The sequence below is a fragment of the Pristiophorus japonicus genome, chromosome 16 (genome assembly GCF_044704955.1).
Source record: "Pristiophorus japonicus isolate sPriJap1 chromosome 16, sPriJap1.hap1, whole genome shotgun sequence".
Lineage (NCBI taxonomy): Eukaryota > Metazoa > Chordata > Chondrichthyes > Pristiophoridae > Pristiophorus > Pristiophorus japonicus.
Genome location: NC_091992.1, coordinates 42,877,972 through 42,897,673, shown reverse-complemented (window position 1 = coordinate 42,897,673; position 19,702 = coordinate 42,877,972). Strand labels below are relative to the sequence as shown.

Genomic DNA, 19,702 nt, shown 5'->3' with positions numbered 1-19,702 from the left:
GAGCCCCAGGAACAAACACAGCTCCGTCTTGTTACGGGGTCTGGGTGCTCTCTGGATCGCTTCTGTTTTGGACGCAGTAGGGCTGATCCCGTCTGCTGATACCCTCATCCCCAGGAATTCTACCTCTGGAGCTAGGATGACGCACTTCGCCTTTTTCAGTCGCAGACTACCCGGTCCAGTCTGCGTAGCACCTCCTCCAGGTTGCGGAGGTGTTCTTCAGTATCACAACCCGTGATGAGGATGTCGTCTTGAAAAACCACTGTCCTTGGAATCGACTTGAGGAGGCTTTCGATATTTCGTTGAAAGATCGCGGCGGCCGAGCGAATCCCAAACGGACATCTGTTGTACTCAAACAACCCCTTGTGTGTCGTGATGGTGGTCAGCTTCTTTGACTCAATCGCCAGCTCCTGGTTCTTGTAAGATGAGGTCAGGTCCAATTTTGAAAAAAGATTGCCACTGGATAGCGTCGCAAAGAGGTCCTCCACTCTCGGTAGCGGGTACTGGTCTTGGAGTGACACCCGATTGATGGTGGCCTTTTAATCACCACCTATCCTGACCGACCCATCCGCTTTGAGCACCGGCACAATCGGGCTCGCCCAGTCACTGAATTCGACTGGCGAGATGATGCCTTCCCTCAGCAGGCGGTCCAATTCGCCTTCTATCTTTTCCCGCATCACGTACGGCACCGCTCTGGCCTTGTGGTGTACTGGCCTGGCATCCGGGTTTATGTGAATCACTACCTTGGTCCCCATGAAAGTGCCAATGCCGGGTTGAAATAGTGAGTCAAATTTGTCCAGGACCTGTGAGCATGCTATTCGCTCCACAGAAGAAATTGCATTGACATCGCCCCATTTCCAGTTCATGACAGCAAGCCAACTCCTCCCCAGCAGTGCAGGACCATCCTCCGGGACAATCCAGAGTGGCAACCTGTTCTCCGAATCTTTGTGGGTCACGACTACCGTGGCGCTGCCTAGCACCGGAATGATCTCCTTTGTATATGTCCGTAGCTGTGCGTCAATTGGCAATAATTTTGGCCTCCTGGCCTTAGACGTCCACAACTTGTCGAACTGTTTGATACTCATCAGGGACTGGCTGGTACCCATGTCTAGCTCCATTAGTACTGGGATGCCATTGAGGAGCACTTTCATCATTATCGGTGGCGTCCTGGTATATGAACTGTATATGTGCTCCACATGAACTCGCTGAACTTCAGCTTCCAGCGATTTACCTCAGTGTCCATTTGGCCTCGTAGAGCTTACATCGTCCCCGTCCTCCTCATACATCAACCTGGCTGCAGGCTTCCTGCACATATGCGCCAAGTGACCGCTGACATCGCAGTTTCTGCAGGTATATTGCTGATACATGCAAGCTCTGGCTGTATGTTTGCCTCCACACCTCCAACATGAGCCATTGTTGGAAACAAAAGTACATTACCAGTCGATAGTCTCTGACTGTCTCTGTAACTGTCCTTAAGCGCACCATTGACGGTGTTGATGGCCCCATTACTGGCCGCATTGTCCCTTGCGATGACATGAATCGCCGTTCAGCTAGCCATCGTCTCTGTTGAATTCCTCCTTTGGGTTCGACTACATGCTCGGGCATGCCCCATTGCCCCTGTCTGCCTGGAGAACTGTGTGTCACATTAACAATGTTGACTCCCTGTCCATTTACTGCATTTAAACCAAGATTTTTGTCAAACATCATTCTGGTCTCTTCCTCCCCTGAGATAAATGTCTGAGCCATCAAAGCCGCCATTTCCAGGTTCAAGCCTTTGGTCTCGATCAGTTTCCTGAAAACCCCAGCGTGCCCAATGCCCTCAATAAAAAAGTCTCACAGCATCTCCACTCTGCATGCATCTGGGAACTTACATAGGCTCGCCAGTCGCTGAAGGTCTGCCACGAAGTCTGGAACGCTTTGCCCTTCTCGCTGCCAGTGCGTGTAAAACCAGTGTCTCGCCATGTGCATGCTGCTCACTAGTTTAAAGTGTTCCTCGATCAACTTACTGAGCTCTTCAAAAGTCTTGTCCGCCGGCTTCTCTGGCACTAGAAAGTCCTTCATTAGGGAGTACGTCCTGGATCCACAAACCATCAGGAGACGAGCCCTGCATTTGTCGGCCGAATCCTGTCCCAGCCATTCCTTAGTGACGAAACTTTGCTGTAGTCTCTCAATAAAATCGTCCCAATCATCACCAACACAGTACCTCTCGTCTGTGCTGCTAGTGGCCATGCTCGCGTGGTTTAAATCCCAGTTTTTCATCACCAATAATATGTCCTTACTATACAGTATAATTACACACGAGGCCCATACTTGAGAGAAGGTCACTCTGTGACCAGTAACCTTTATTAGCCAGCACTGAAGTGATGAAGGTGGGTGGAGGTTCCCCTTTTATACCTGAAGGTCCAGGTTAGGAGTGTCTCCCACAAATTCACCACCTAGTGGTCAATGTTCTCACGGTGTACAACTTAGGGCAGTTTATACATGGGTTACAATGACAGTTAAATACATGACAGTATTGGCTTTTATTTTTGTATTGTGGCCAAGCAAATCCTTTGATCATCAGCGACAGAGGGAAGGGAAGGTGTGGACTGTTGGTGAATGGAGAATTGGTGTTGTGGTTACTGGTATCACACTCGGATGAGTTGTTCACATACAGCCCAGCCAGAAAGGGGCTGTCTAGGTTGCCTCCTCCCTTTGCTCCTTCTCTTCCTCATCCTGCTCCTCCTCCTGCTTCTCAACTGCTCACCGTATGGTTGGTGGCAGGGTCTGTGCCCTTATCATGGTGAGGTTGTGCAGCATGCAGCAGACCACCACGAATCTTGACACCTGCTCTGCCGAGTACTGCAGGGCACCTCCAGAGCAGTCCAGGCAGCGGAAGTGCTGTTTCAGCATGCCAATGGTCTGCTCTTTCAGATTTATGTATAGCAGCATGGCTTTTGTTGTATGCATGTGTGCATGGGTTGTGCATCGGAGTTATGTCATCAGCGACTAGCCCTTGTTGCCCAGTAGCAACCCTTTGGCTTGTTGTGGTGGTTCAAATGCAGATGGTACAGCGAACTGCTGCAGAATGAAAACATCATGACTACTGCCAGGATACCAGGCATTGACCTGCATGATTCACTGCCTATGGTCGCACACCAGCTGAACGTTGAGGGAGTGGAATCCCTTTTGGTTGCAGTACATCTCAGATTTGACACGCGGCACCCACAAAGCGATGTGCATGCTGTCAATGGCACCCTGCATCATGGGAAGTCTGCAAATCCATGTGCTCACTCCACCTGCTTCTCTCAGGCAAGAGAGAATGAAATATACTCAGCTCGTTTTGAATACAGAGCTTCAGTGACCACCCTTACGCAACAGTGGATGGCAAACTGTAAATGTCTCCAGCCCGGCACATAAAAGTTCATTTCCACGGTCAACTTCACACCCACTGGCAAGCAGGATGAAATGCGATTGCTTAGACCAGGAGAAGGCCTTTGACAGGATATCGCACACGTACCTGATGGACGTGCTCTCCAAAATGGGGTTTGGGGAGGGTATCCGCAATTGGATCCAACTGCTCAACAGAGACATCAGTAGCGCAGTTCTAATCAACGGGTGGGAAACTGAAAGCTTTCCGATCAGATCTGGAGTCAGGCAAGGCTGTCCTCTCTCGTCTCTCTTGTTTGTGTGTTGTATCGAGGAGCCCTTTGCCGGGTCCATCAGGAAGGATGCGGGCATTAGAGGGGTGACTATCCCAGGCAGTGGAGGCGCTCAGGTCAAAACCTCCCTTTACGTGGACGACGTGGCCATCTTTTGCTCAGATCTGCAGTCGGTCCGCAGATTGCTCACAATCTGCGACCAGTTTGAACTGACCTCGGGAGAGAAGGTCAATCGCAGCAAAAGCGAGGCCATGTTCTTTGGCAACTGGGCCGACCGATCCTTTACTCCCTTCACCGTTAAGCCAGATTACCTGAAGGTGTTGGGAATATGGTTCAGAGCGGACGGGGCGTGCGCCAAAAACTGGGAAGAGCGTATCGCCAAAGTGAAGCAAAAACTCATCAGGAGTGAGGTGCTCTCGGGTTTGCTGCATGTGGCACAGGTCTGGCCGATCTCTCGCTCCTGTGCCGTGGCAGTCACCAGGGCCATCTTCCACTTTGTCTGGAGGTCCAAAATGGAACATGTCCGCAGAGACACAATGTACAAATCTCTCGACAGTGGAGGAAAGGATGTTCCGAACATGGCCCTCATCCTGACGGCCACCTTTGTGTGCGGCTGCATCAAGCTGTGCACAGACCCCCAGTACGCAAACACCAAGTGTCACTACGTGCTGAGGCTCTACCTGTCCCCGGTATTGCGAAGGATGGGCCTGGCCATGCTGCCGCAAAACCGCCCCACTAGCTGGACCATGCCTGTACATCTGTCCTTCATGGAAAAGTTTTTCACAAAAAACTCCTTTGACCACAAGGCCATAAAACAGTGGTCAGCACGTAACGTCCTGGATGCCCTACGAAAGAAGGAGGGGGTGGAGCCTGTCAGGTGGTTCCCTGAGCGGACTGTCGAACTCGTTTGGCAGAACGTCTCATCGCCAGAGCATTCACACAAGCACCAAAACGTAGCTTGGTTGGCGGTGAGGAGGGCCTTACCCGTCAGAGCGTTCATGCACAGCCGACATCTCAGCAGCACGGCACGGTGCCCCCGAGTCGGCTGCGGGGCGGACGAGACTGTCACCTATCTCCTTCAGGATTGCGCCTTCGTAAGGCAGGTTTGGAAAGAGATGCAGTGGTTGCTATCAAGGTTCATCCCGAGCAGTTCCGTAACACAAGACTCTGTGCTCTACGGGCTGTTCCCAGGGACACACACCGAGACAGACATCACCTGCTGCTGGAAAGCCATCAACTCGGTCAAAGACGCTCTTTGGTCTTGCCGAAACTTGCTGGTCTTCCAGAGCAAGGAGATGTCCACGTCTGCGTGTTGCAGACTGGCGCAATCCAAGATCCAGGACTACGTGCTGAGGGACGCACTTAAAATTGGTGCAGCCGCCGCAAAGGCACGGTGGGGAAGGGCCACAGTTTAAAGCCCTTCTGTCATGGTAAACCCGGGGGCAGGAATCAGTACAAAACGCCCCTCGGGCCGTACTTGTAACTTCTTTTTTGTGTACATGGAGCACCATGATCTCTAAACACCTATGTAGTGCCATGTACAATGCAAGGTCTGTTTCGTAATGCATGTTGAAAAGAAAAAATGTAAATGTACCGTCACCCATTCCGTGTACTGTATAGTGACACATGTAATGTAATTTGTCGAATGTACTAAAATGTATCCCGTATCGTCCCGAATTGTACTTGAAATGAAAAGCAAGAGAATGTATCGAACGGAACTGCCGTCAGCACCCAAATGTAGTGCATGGGATTGCTGACCGCAGCTAAATGTACTGAACTGCTTTTGAATGTACTGTACAAATTTTTATATGAATAAAGTATAGTTTGAAATTTAAAAAAAAGGATGAAACGCGATTGCTCACAATCTGTGACCAGTTTGAAATGGCCTCGGGAGCGAAGGTCAATCGCAGCAAAAGCGAGGCCCTGTTCTTTGGCAACTGGGCCGACTGATCCTTTATTCCCTTCACCGTTAAGCCAGATTACCTGAAGGTGTTGGGACTATGGTTTGGAGCGGGTGGGGCGTGCGCCAATAACTGGGAATAGCGTATCGCCAAAGTGAAAAAAAAACTGGGATGGTGGAAGCTGCGCTCCCTCTCCATCACAGGAAAGAACCTGGTCATCAGGAGTGAGGTGCTCTCGGCGTTGTTCTACGTGGCGCAGGTATGGCCCATCTCACGCTCTTGTGCTGCGGCAGTCACCCGGGCCGTCTTCCACTTTGTCTGGAGGTCCCAAATGGACCGTGTCCGCAGAGACACTGTGTACAAATCTCTCGACAGTGGAGGAAAGGATGTTCCGAATGTGGCAGTCATCCTGATGGCCACCTTTGTGCGCGGCTGCATCAAACTGTGCACCGACTCCCGGTACGCAAACACCAAGTGTCACTATGTGCTGAGGTTCTACCTGTCCCCGGTGTTGCGAAGGATGGGTCTGGCCACGCTGCCGCAAAACGCCCCCACCAGTTGCACCATGCCTGTACACCTGTCCTTCGTGCAAATGTTTTTCAGAAAAATCCCCTTTGACCACAAGGGCATAGAGCAGTGGTCGGCACGTAAGTTCCTGGACGCCCTACGAAAGAAGGCGAGGGTGGACCCTGTCGGGTGGTTCCCCGAGCAGACTGTCAAACTCGTCTGGCAGAACGTCTCATCGCCAGAGCTTTCACACAAGCACCAAGGTTGGCAGCAAGGAGGGCCCTACCCGTCAGATCCTTCATGCACAGCCGGGGTTTCAGAGACACGGCACTCTGCCCCCGAGTTGGCTGTGGTGCGGACGAGACAGTCATCCATCTTATTTGGGATTGCCCTTTGCAAGGCAGGTCTGGATGGAGATGCAGTGGTTGCTGTCGAGGTTCATCCCAAGCAGCTCCGTAACACAGGACTCTGTGCTCTACGGGCTGTTCCCAGGGACACACCCCGAGACAGACATCATCTGCTGCTGGAGGGCCATCAACTCGGTGAAAGACGCACTTTGGTCTTGCCGAAACTTTCTGGTCTTCCAGAGCAAGAAGTCCACGACTGCGTGTTGCAGACTGGCGCAATCCAAGATCCAGGATTACGTGCTGAGGAACGCACTAAAAATTGGTGCAGTCGCCGCAAAGGCACGGTGGGGAAGAGCCACAGTTTAAAGCCTTTCCACCACGATAAACCCAGGGGCTGGAATCAGTATAAAACTCCCCTCGGGCTGTACTTGTAAACTTTTGTATACATAGAGCACCGTGATCTGAAAAAACCTATGTAGTGCCATGTATAATGCAAGTTCTGTTTAGTAATGTATGTTGCAAAGAAATGTAACTGTACCCTCACCCATTCCGTGTACCGAAAAGTGCCATTAGTAAATTAATTTGATGACTGTCTTACAATGTATCCTGGATTGTATTGAAATGTACCTCGAAATGTAAAGCAAGCAAATGAATTGAACGGAAATGCCGTCAGCATCCAAATGTATTGCATGGAATTGCTGACCGCATCCAAATGTACTGAATTGTCTTCCAATATATTGTGCAAATTTTTTATATGAATAAAGTATATTTTGAAATTTTAAAAAAGAGACGTGTTCACGCTTCTTCTTCCAAAAGGTACACAGGGGGAGCTCTGTGATCACCAGCCTAAAGGAAGAAGATGGTTCTGTGACGTCTTCGCAGCCTGACATGCTGAGGAACAGCAAATCCTTCTATGCCGGGCTGTGGCCTCCCAGTCCCTCCTGTTGTCTATCTCGGAGGTCTTAGACGACAGCGAGTGGGAGAGTCTGGACCACTCACTAACTCTAGATGAGCTGACAAAGGCCGTCCGGTCCCTCGAACGAGTAAAGCTCCCGGAAGCGACGGCTTGCCGGTCAAATTGTATTCGGCTCTGTGGGACTGGATAGGCCCAGACCTGCCGGAAGTATATGCGGGTATGCTTCTGGCTGGCAGCATGTCAGAATCGATGAGGAAAGGCATCATCAACCTCACCTACAAGCAGAAGGGGGAGAGGGAGAAAATCAAAAACGGGCAGCCCATTTCTCTGCTCAATGTGGACTACAAGATCCTGTCGAAAGTCATCGCAAACGGGATCAAGTCTGCTCTGGAGCTGGTGATCCACCAGCTTGGACCAGGAGAAGGCCTTTGACAGGATATCGCACATGTATCTGATGTATGTGCTCTCCAAGATGGGGTTTGGGGAGGGTATCCGCAATTGGATGCAACTGCTCTATACAGACATCAGTAGCACAGTTCTAATCAAGGGTGGGAAACTGAAAGCTTTCCGATCAGGTCTGGAGTCAGACAAGGCTGTCCCCTCTCCTCTGTCTTGTTCGTGTGCTGTATCGAGCCCTTTGCCGAGTCCATCAGGAAGGATGCGGGCATTAGGGGAGTGACAATCCCACGCAGCGGAGGCGCTCAGGTCAAGACCTCCCTGTCCATGGACGGCGTCACCGTCTTTTGCTCGGATCCGCAGTCGGTCCGCGGATTGCTCACAATCTGCAACCAGTTTGTACTGGCCTCGGGGCCGAAGGTTAATCGCAGCAAAAGCGAGCCCATGTTCTTTGGAAGCTGGGCCGACTGATCCTTTATTCCCTTCACCGTGAAGTCAGATTACCTGAAGGTGTTGAGAATATGGTTCGGAGCGGACGGGGCATGCGCCAAAAACTGGAAGGAGCGTATCGCTAAAGCCAAACAGAAACTGGGATGGTGGAAGAGGCGCTCCCTCTACATTGCAGGAAAGAACCTGGTCATCAGGAGTGAGGTGCTCTTGGTGTTGTTGCACGTGGCACAGGTCTGGCCCATACCTCGCTCCTGTGCTGTGGCAGTCATCCGAGACGTCTTCCACTTCGTCTGGAGATCGAAAATGGGCCGTGTCCGCAGAGACACGATGTACAAATCTCTGGACAAGGGGTGAAATGACGTTCCAAACGTGGCCCACATCCTGACGGCCACCTTTGTGTGCGGCTGCATCAAGCTGTGCATAGACCCTTCGTACACAAACACCAAGTGTCAGTACGTGCTGAGATTCTATCTGTCCCCGGTGTTGCAAAGGATGGGACTGGTCAGGCTGCCGCGGAACACTCCAACCAGTTGGACCATGCCCCACCTGTCCTTCGTGGAAAAGTTTTTCAAGAAAAACACCTTTGACCACAAGGCCATAAAGCAGTGGTCGGCACACAAGGTCCTGGACGCCCTATGAAAGAAGGAGATGCTGGATCGTGTTGGGTGTTTCCCCGAGCAGACTGTCGAACTCGTTTGGCAGAATGTCTCATCGCCAGAGCTTTCATACAAGCACCAACATGTAGCTTGGTTGGCGGTGAGAAGAGCCCCACCCGTCAGATCCTTCATGCACAGCCGGGGTTTCAGAGACACGGCACTCTGCCCCCAAGTTGGCTGTGGTGCGGACGAGACTGTCATCCATCACCTTCAGGATTGCCCCTTTGCAAGGCAGGTCTGGAAGGAGATGCAGTGGGTGCTGTCAAGGTTCATCCCAAGCAGCTCCGTAACACAGGACTCTGTGCTCTACGGGCTGTTCCCAGGGACACACGCTGAGACAGACATCATCTGCTGCTGGAGAGCCATCAACTTGGTGAAAGATGCACTTTGGTCTTCCCGAAACTTTCTGGTCTGCCAGAGCAAGGAGATGTCCACGGCCGAGTGTTGCAGACTGGCACAATCCAAGGTCCAGGAGTACATGCTGAGGGACGCACTAAAGATTGGTGCAGTCACCGTAAAGGCATGATGGGGAAGAGCCACAGTTTAAGGCCCTTCCGCCACAATAAACCCAGGGGATGGAATCAGACCCCCACTTGGGCTGTACTTGTTAATCTGCTTGTATACATAGAGCACCATGTACTGAAAAATACCTGTGTTGTGCCATGTATAATGAAAGTCTCTGCACTGTTTAGTAACTTGTAAAGAAATGTAAATGTATTCCCATCATTCCGTGTACTGCTTTCATCTGCATAGTGCTATATGTAATGTGATTCGTGATCGATATTGAACTGTATCCTGGAATGTAATGTAAACCTGTTCTCATCTGCTCCATGTAATATCCTTATTTGCACAGTGCTGCATGTAATACGTGATTTACGGATTGTGCTAAACTGTACCTTGAAATGAAATGCACGCCAGTGCATTGTATGGAACTGCTGTCAGCATCCAAATGAATTGTATGGAATTGCTGACCGCAAGGTACTGAACTATTTTCCAATGTATTGTGAAAATTTTATATGAATAAAGTATATTTTTGGAAAAAAAAAGTCCTCGCCCTGCTCTGAGGTTGCAGTTGTGCCTGCAGCAGGTGGCAGATTTTATTGAGGACGTCCTTAGTGAAACATTGACATTTCACACACTGTTCTTCACTGAGGTTCAGGTAGGAGAATTGCTCGCTGAACACACTAGGTGAATATAGTCTCCTGTTGACATCCCTTCTTCCCCCTCCTCCTCCTCTCTGTTCGAGCAGCTTGTCCTGCTCCGGGTCACCTCTGTTCATTCTCCCAGTCATGCTGTATTCCATGGGGAATGTCTACTACATGTCTGGTAACAACTGGTTTGTACAAAAGCCTTGAAGTCAGGAGATGAGCCTTCAGCACCTGCCACACCACTCCCTGTAAACTTTAGCAACTTTAAAGAATGCTAGAAAGCACCAAACACTTGTACAATCGCAGCAACATCCAGTAGAAATCAAACAACAACTAACTGAGAGTAGTTGATGATCCCTTTTAATAGCGCTGGTTGAGGGTGCTTTCTGCTACTGAATGCGAGTTCAGCTGTGCGAGCTTAAGAGAATATGTTAACTGGAGCGTTGAGCTACAAAATGGCAGTGCTGGTGTCAAATCAGCCTTACATACTTATCAATGTTATGATCTGCCTACTCTGCATACTTCCGGCAGACGCGTGCTAACACCCTCACGAATATGACATAGGGCGTGACTTGCACCAGAACGGTGCGCAGGCGGACACTATTTTGGACCTTTAAGGGCACTCGGTACCACCCAACCATGGGCACTTCGGATCTGAATTTTGCGCTCATCGTATCTTGTTTAATAATGAAATGTGTCTGCTCAAGTTCCACTTTTAAAAAATTAAATGGTGGAAATATTTCTCAGTTATCTCAGGGAATCATTGATGTGACAAAGTTTTATTCAACATGTTCTCGTGTTGGAAAGGAAGTAACATTTTGTCAGGTTAGCCTGACATCGGTAGTGGGGAAAATGTTGGAATCAATTATTAAAGATGTAATAGCAGCGCATTTGGATAGCAGTGATAGGATCGGTCCAAGTCAGCATGGATTTATGAAAGGGAAATCATGCTTGACAAATCTTCTGGAATTTTTTGAGGATGTAACTAGTAGAGTGGACAAGGGAGAACCAGTGGATGTGGTGTATTTGGACTTTAAAAGGCTTTTGACAAGGTCCCACACAAGAGATTAGTGTGCAAAATTAAATCACATGGCATTGGGGGTAATGTATTGATGTGGATAGAGAACTGGCTGGTGGACAGGAAGCAAAAAGTAGGAATAAACGGGTCCTTTTCAGAATGGCAGGCAGTGACTAGTGGGGTACCGCAATATTCAGTGCTGGGACCCCAGCTATTTACAATGTACATTAATGATTTAGACGAAGGAATTGAATGTAATATCTCCAAGTTTGCAGATGACACTAAGCTGGGTGGCAGTGTGAGCTGCGAGGAGGATGCTAAGAGGCTGCAGGGTGACTTGGACAGTTTAGATGAGTGGGCAAATGCATGGCAGATGCAGTATAATGTGGATAAATGTGATGTTATCCACTTTGGTGGCAAAAACAGGGAGGCAGAATATTATCTGAATGGTGACAGATTAGGAAAAGGGGAGGTGCAACGAGACCTGGGTGTCATGGTACATCAGTCATTGAAAGTTGGCATGCAGGTACAGCAGGCGGTGAAAGGCAAATGGCATGTTGGCCTTCATAGTGAGAGGAATTGAGTATAGGAACAGGGAGATCTTACCGCAGTTGTATAGGGCCTTGGTGAGGCCACACCTTGAATATTGTGTACAGTTTTGGTCTCCTAATCTGAGGAAGGACATTCTTGCCACTGAGGGAGTGCAGCGAAGGATCACCAGACTGATTCCCGGGATGGCAGGACTGGCATATGAACAAAGACTGGATCGACTAGGCTTATATTCACGGGAATTTAATAGAATGAGAGGGGATCTCAAAGAAACATATAAAATTCTGACGGGATTGGACAGGTTAGATGCAGGAAGAATGTTCCCGATGTTGGGGAAGTCCAGAACCAGGGGTCACAGTCTAAGGATAAGGGGTAAACCATTTAGGACCGAGATGAGGAGAAACTTCTTCACTCAGAGAATTGTGAACCTTTGGAATTCTCTACCACAGAAAGTTGTTGAGGCCAATTTGTAAGATATATTCAAAAGGGAGTTAGATGTGGCCCTTACGGCTAAAGGGATCAAGGGGTATGGAGAGAAAGCAGAAATGGGGTACTGAAGTTGCATGATCAGCCATAATCATATTGAATGGTGGTGCAGGCTCGAAGGGCCAAATGGCCTACTCCAGCACCTATTTTCTATGTTTCTATGACTATATGCTTTTTAATGTTTATGGGCTTATGCACCAACCTCTGCAAGTTTGAAGCAATGCATTAGAAAAACAAGTTACTAAAACTGAAAAACTGGGCTATGGACTGTCTCTTTAAGGCATTATTACCTTCATCTTCAGGTTCCTGGAAAGTGGTGCTGAAACAGACCCACAATCTCTCACTAATTTACATTGTGATCTGTAAACCTTGTACCAAGAATAGCAATAGCCATAGGAGCTTGCAGCAATCATGGCCCTCTCCTGTACTCTATCCAGAATAAAGAAATTGCTGCACAGAAGAAAGCCCTTTACCACATCAGATCTGTGTTGGTGCTTGCTCTTCAACTGCAGCTATCTAAAACCATTTCTCTTGCCTTTCCTCATATCCTTTTATATTCTTCCTTTTCAAATATGTATCCAACTCTCTTTTAAATAATGTTATACTCGCCACTTCAATAGCCACATGTGGTAAAGCATTCCATGTTTTAATGTATGTGTGAAAAATGTCTTCATTCCCCCTTTGTTCTTCATGTTAATCCCACATATGCCTTCATAGTAGAATCAGGATACAGATGGAGTGAATGGTGCAATTATATGTTTAATGAGGTGATAGAAGGAACACAGAAATCAGAATTTTTTTTAAATCACAAAATCAATTAAAGGAAATTTACAAAAATATCTTTACACAAGATTTTTAGAATGTAGAATTCTCTGCTAGAAACAGCTAGAAAAGTCCATAAAATCCTTAAAAAGTCGTTGCTTGTAAAATAAATTAATAGGTATTAGAAGCAAATGGTTAGATGAGGTGGCCTCTTCCTATACTGTAATATCCTACTGAAATTAAACAATGTCTATAAATCCTCCCCTGCCTCAGGTCATCTGCTGCTGAAACCCTCATCTATGTCTTTGTTACCTGTGTTACCATTCACTAACCATGGAAACAATCTTTCACTTTTACCATTTCAACATTTTTCATAATCTTCAAAACCTCGACCCTTAACCTTCTGTTTCAGCCGAAAAGATTCAGTTTTCATGCTTTTCTTTATGACTATAATCTCCTAAAATGGCCTGTGCTGTGGGTTTAAGTGTTTATGATCCATTGGAGTTGTTGGGGTTTAATAATGCTAGAGTAGAAATAAAGTGCAACCAGAAGTAAATCTTTCAAGAATAAAATGCCCCTGGCAGAAAACATTCATATATAAATTGTACTTTACCACCACAATTGGAACATATGCTTATGTAAAACCTAGAACTATTTTCTGCCATTGATGAAGCTCACTGGACTGTGACCCCCGCCCCCATAATCTGAATTTTAATTATTTAAAGGAACTGACTATTTAGTCAGTACAACTGAATATAATCTAGCTTTAATGATCAGCCACAATCACAGCAATAATGCAGTAATCTTGATTTTTAAGAAAGCAAAATAAACCTTTATGTTCCAAAATGATTAATTAAGCACTGGAAATGAACCATTAATACTGAGAACATAATGTTAAGAAGCAATCTTACTTTCATCTCTAATTCATGATTGATTCACGTAACTAATGGAAGTTCTTGTACATTTCTAGATCCAATAGTTCTTTGTGTTTCCCATTCATACTGAGATTGTACACCATCAAGCCAACAAACATACCTAGGAACAGGCAACATTGATCTCATAAACCCACTGGGGATCTTCTAGTTCTTACTGTGGTCCAGGTGCTGCAGTTGGATGCGTGCTTGGAGAAAAAAGTTCGATCATGGACTAGGGCTTGGAGGGACTGAGTGGCCAAAGCCTGGCACTGATAAGGAATAGGATATTGGAGTCCTGAGGCCGAGGCTGCAATTCATCATTAATCCAGGTGAGATTCCTGTTGCTGTTCCATTGGATCAGGAGCTGCACCTTTGACCAGTACTGGCATGTCTGGGAGCTGTCTATTGCAACAAATATAGCTGAGAAACTTTGGACTGGTGGCTCAGAGGGTTTGGTGGGCTAAAGCATGGATTAGAAGGGAGGGCCAGTTTGGAACCATGATCAGAAAGCCTGGCTGTTACAACAGAAGCAAGTGTACTGGTGCCTGGTAAACATGTGTCAGATGATATATTAAGTCATGTGGTTAACATGTCACTCAATTATGACCAACATGCATGTTTTATTATTTACGTAGTTAAGATATATTCATGGGTTTTGGACTGTTTGCATCTATGGATTGTCTACAGACCTAGAGAATCAGGATACAGATGGAGTGAATCGTGGAATTATATGTTTAATGAGGTGATAGAAGGAACACAGAAATCAGAATTATTTTTTTAAATCACAAAATCAATTAAAGAGAATTTACAAAAATATCTTTGCACAAAATTTTTAGAATGTAGAATTCTCTGCTAGAAACAGTTGTTGAAGAAAAGTCCATAAAATCCTTTAAATGTAGTTGCTTGTAAAAAAGATATTAATAGGTATTGGAAGCAAGTGATTAGATGAGGTGGCCTCTTCCAATACTGTAATATCCTATTGAAATTAAACAATGTCTATAAATCCTCCCCTGCCTCAGCTCATCTGCTGCTGAAACTCTCATCCATGTCTTTACTACCTTTGGATCTGACTATTCTAATGCTCTCCTGGTTGGCTTCCCATCTTCCACCCTCCGTAAACTTAAACTCATCCAAAACTCTGCTGCTTATAACTTAACTCGCACCAGGTCTTGATCATCCATCAGATCTGTGCTTGCTGACCAGTCTGGCAAAACCTCGATTTAAAAATTCTATACTTGTTTTCAAATCCCTCCATGGCCTCACCCCTCTCTGTCTCTACAACCTCCTCCAGCCCTACAACCCACCATGATCTCTGCACTCCTCCAATTCAGGTCCCTTGCTACTCCAATTTTAATCATTCCACAATTGGCAGCCTTGCCTTCAGCAACTTAGGCCCTAAACTCTGGAATTCCCCCCCTAAGCTTCTCTACCTCTCTATCCTCCTTTAAGTCGCTCCTTAATACATACCTTTTTCACCAAGCTTTCGAATGTCTGTCCTAATATCATCTTATGTGGCTCGGTATTAAATTTTGTTTGATAACGCTGCTGTGAAGTGCCTTGTAATGTTTTGCTATGTTAAAGGTACTACATAAATGCAAGTTGTTGCTGTACCAGCTCTTCAGCCTCGAGGTTGATTAGTCCCAATTTCTCTGCCAATGAAGAAGGGCACATAATTGAGTCTTATATCATATTTACAGTGCATTCGGTCCAACAGGACTATGTGGTGTTAATGCTCCACTCAAACCACCTCCCACCCTTCTTTATCTAATCCCATCAACATATCCTGCTATTTCTTTCTCCCTCACGTACTTATCTAGCTTCCCCTTAAAGACATCTATACTAGTCGCCTCAACTATTCCTTGTGGCAGCAAGTTGCACATTCTAACCGCTCTCTAGTTAAATAAATTACTTCTGAATTCCCTATTGGATTTAGTAATGACTATCTTTTATTTATGGACCCTAGTTCTGGTCTGTCCCCAAATGGAAACATGTTCTCTATGTCAAACCTATCAACCCTTTCATAATCTTAAAGACCTCTATCAGGTTGCCCTCTCAGTCTTTTCTAGAGAAAAGAGCTCCAGTCTGTTCAATCTTTCCTGTAAGATATAACCTCATAGTTCTGGTATCATTCTAGTAAATCTTTTTTGTACCTTCCCCAGTGCTTCTCTATCCTTTTTGTAATATGGAGGCCAGGGGGCCGAAATTCACCCCTGACGGAAACGGGTCCCACCTACTGTTTTTCTTGTGTTTTGACCGCCGCAAGAGATGCGGCGGCCCATCTTGCGAAATTCAGCTCTTTGTCATTTTTTTTCGAGCAGGGCGCGAAGTCAATAATAATGAGGGTGAAAGTAGGGACGGGAACAGAGATACCGTCATAATGGGGGCTGAAGTGGAGGCCGGAAGCAGTGTCCACCGCTGTCACTCATCAGCTGGAAAAACCACCGGGGAGAATTTCGCGAACAGCGGCTATTCGACTACAACTCGGCAGCCATTCGGCACTGCCATGTGGCCGCTGCTTTCCGGCGCTAACAGGCCATATTGGGAGGCTGAATTTCGGCTCCTAGAATTGTTCACGGTACTCCATCATCATCATACTCCAAGTGCGATCTAACTAAGGTTCTATACAAGTTTAACATTGCTTATCAATTCTACCCCTGCAGCAATGAACCCCAGTGATTTGTTTGCTTTTTTATAGCCTTATTAACCTGTCGCTACTTTCAGTGATTTGTGTATCAGTAGCCCAGATATCTCTGCCCCTGGTTCTTTGCTTTAGTGCTGTTTTTTTTTTACCCACACATAAATAAAGGAGACACAAGAGTTTGTGAAAGAGATTTGAATTTTATTTCGGTTCTTGTGATTTACAATTTTACTAAGTCCCAGATCACTGAATATGCAGTGCCCAAGATACAACGAGGCATGGAAAAGACGGTTAATAAAATCTTTAAAATAAAATATATGAATTGAAGTAGCAGTAAGAAAACAATATTAAATGAAAATGCAAGATATAACTTCAATCACATGATTGCAAATGAAATACAAGTTTAGTATTAATATCACGCTGTTTAAAGAACTAAACTTTTTAGGTAGGGAAGAGAGCCATTTTACAGCTATCACTTTCTCGCCATATGCGAAATGGCGGCTGTTTCTTTCCAGTTGCTCCAGGTAGCCCGAGTGCCCAGTAGATATTATAGTTACTGTACAACTTTATAAAGTATGACATCATAAAGGAGGATTTCCGACTAATTGTTCAATCAATGTTATCGCCATGCATTATATCATCAACCACTGAACATTGGTTCTTTTACACAATGTTAGCATCTCCTTCACAACCACCTTTACATTCAAACTCTGGCCAGATTCCCAACCTCTCTGCCTGAAGTTACGTTGAATGCAAGCGCACTGACTTGAAATTCTTCCCGCCTTTGATAACTTTAGTTGAAAACAAGCACGTACGGTTAAATAATAGTTCCTGAAGTTTTCAAGATAATAATACAACTAACTACTTAATTATCAAACGCTTTACAGTAATTTGGCTTCATTCTTCAATTGGAAAACAATATAGAAAAGGTACAGTATTAGTGGGATATTATCTCTGGAATCTGGTTCAGATCTATTTCTTTCCAAGTTACACATAGTTCTTGCTCGGAGCAACAGACCGAGGCGCAGAATACTTTGCTGAGTAGGAATTATCGTCCTTCGGAGGGCAGGTGCAGCAGAGCAGAGCCCCTCCGAGGAGCAGCAGACCCGATGTTCCCCAACCGATGTACAAGGAGGCTCCAAGTTCTCTCCTCTGGGCGTCCGTCACCAGCGGGTTGTAGAAATCCTTGATGATGGTGTTCGCTGACCAGGACACTGGGATCAGGGTCAACAACCCAGCCAGGATGAAGATAATTCCCGATATGATTGTGACCTTGGCCTTTGTTGCCTCGTTTTCTATACAGTTGGTGCATTTTCCTCCCGCGATGGAGATAAGGATGCCCATGATTCCCACCACGAGGGAGATAACTGTCAAAGCTCTGGAAGCCTGGAGATCTTGGGAGAGCGCTAACAGCGAGTCGTACACCTTGCATTGCATCTGCCCGGTGCTCTGAACAATACAGTTCATCCACAGACCTTCCCAAATAATCTGCGCCACCACAATATTGTTTCCAATGAAAGCGGTCACTCTCCACATGGGCAGGACGCAGGTGAGAAGAGCGCCCATCCAGCCGAACACACACAGTGCTATGCCCAGAATCTGCAGTCCCATTGATGCCATTCTCGTAGTTTTGTGCAAGCGATCCGCGAGGTTCCAGGAGAAACAATAGTGTCTGCTTTCACGATCCGCAGCAACCTGAGGACAATCAGTGAATGTGGTGACAATTATAGCCCCTCACCGGTGGGCGGGCATTCGCTCCTGTTCTCAGTGAACATAGCTGAAGACAGACAATACCCGTCGGACCACATTCCAAAGTTGCTTTTACCATTTTCAGGTACTTTTGGCAATTGAAGTGGCGCAAGAATGGGATGATTAATAAAGCACTTGTGTCGTTCTTGGCGTCTGTGTCTGCCGCTAAATGTATTTTCTTCTGGTAAAAAATGCATTATTTATTGGTAAATTGCAGTGCTTACTGTAACTCTAAGTAATATTCTATTTCGAGAACAAGGGACCTCCTCCTGGTAACTCTTTCACATTATAAACATCCATCTGAGTTAATGTAAACCAAATCCCCAGAGGCTTTTACTGCTACTTATTTCCTCCTCTGAATCCAATGATAGGAGGAGCTAACTAAAAGGTGATCTTTAGTACTTTCTTTTTCTGGCCCTACTACTGACTGAACTGGTTTGTACAGAGCATCAGCAGGCACCTGCTAACAAGAAGAAAAAAAAAGACTTACAATTATATAATGCCTTTCACGACCACCTGATGTCCCATAGCGCTTTACACCACTTTGAAGCGTAGTCACTGTTGCAATGTAGGAACCCACAACCTTCTGAGAGGCGAGAGTGCTACCCACTGAGCCATGGTCATAGAGTTATTATGGCACAGAAGGAGGCCAGTCGGCCCATCGAGTACATGCCTGCTCTCTGTAGAGCAATCCAGTCAGTCCCATTCCCCGCTCTATCCCGTAGCCCTGCAAGTTTACTTCCCTCAAGTGCCTATACCATTTCCTTTCGAAAACATTGTTCATCTTCGCTTTCACCGACCTCATTGGCAGCAAGTTCCAGGTCATTACCACTCGCTGCGTAAAAAGTTCTTCCTCACATCCCCTCTGAATCTCTTGCCCAAAACCTTAAATCTGTGTTCCCTAGTCCTTGTACCATCAGCTAATGGGAACAGCCTTTCTCTGTCTACCTTATCCAAACCCATCATAATCTTGTACACCTCTTATCAAATCTTCCCTCAGCCTCCTTTACTCCAAAGAGAACAACCCCAGCTTCTCCAACCTAACCTTGTAGCTAAAGTCCCTCAAATCTGGAACCATTCTGGTAAATCTCCTCTGCACCCTCGCAAGGACCTTCACAACCTTCCTAAAGTGTGGTGATCAGAACTGGACACAATACTCTAGTTCAGCACAAATTCCCTGCTTTTGCACTCAATACCTCTATTTATGAAGCCCAAGATCCCATATGCTTTGCTAACTACTCTCTTAATATGTCTCCAGGTCTCTCTGACCCTGCACACTCTTGAGAACGGTGTCATTAAGTTTATATTGCCTCTCCCGATCCCTTCTGCCAAAATGCATCACTTCAAACTTCTCTGTATTAAATTCCATCTACCACGTGTCTGCCCATTAAGCTCTCCTATCTATGCCCTGTTGCAGCAGTCGATTGGTATCATCCTCACTGTTTGCCACACCTCCAAGTTTGGTATCATCAGCAAATTTTGAAATTTTACTCTGTATTTCAATCTCCAAATCATTTATATAGTAACCCTACCATAGACCCTTGGGAAACACCACTGTTTACCATCCTTCAGTATGAAAAATAAACATTCACCATAGAAACATAGCAAATAGATGCAGGAGTAGGCC

General features: G+C 46.4%; 1 protein-coding gene across 1 annotated transcript in view; it reads right to left on the bottom strand.

Annotated features, from left to right (window-relative positions):
* Positions 1-17,946, bottom strand: part of LOC139226466 (claudin-4-like) — a 28,547-nt gene extending 10,601 nt beyond the window's left edge. The window contains exons 1-2 of the mRNA XM_070857256.1: positions 17,360-17,946; positions 6,586-6,600 (exon numbers count right to left, since the gene is read on the bottom strand). Coding sequence (XP_070713357.1) covers positions 6,586-6,600; positions 17,360-17,946 — 602 coding nt within the window. The remainder of the gene's footprint in view (positions 1-6,585; positions 6,601-17,359) is intronic.
* Positions 17,947-19,702: the final 1,756 nt, after the last annotated feature.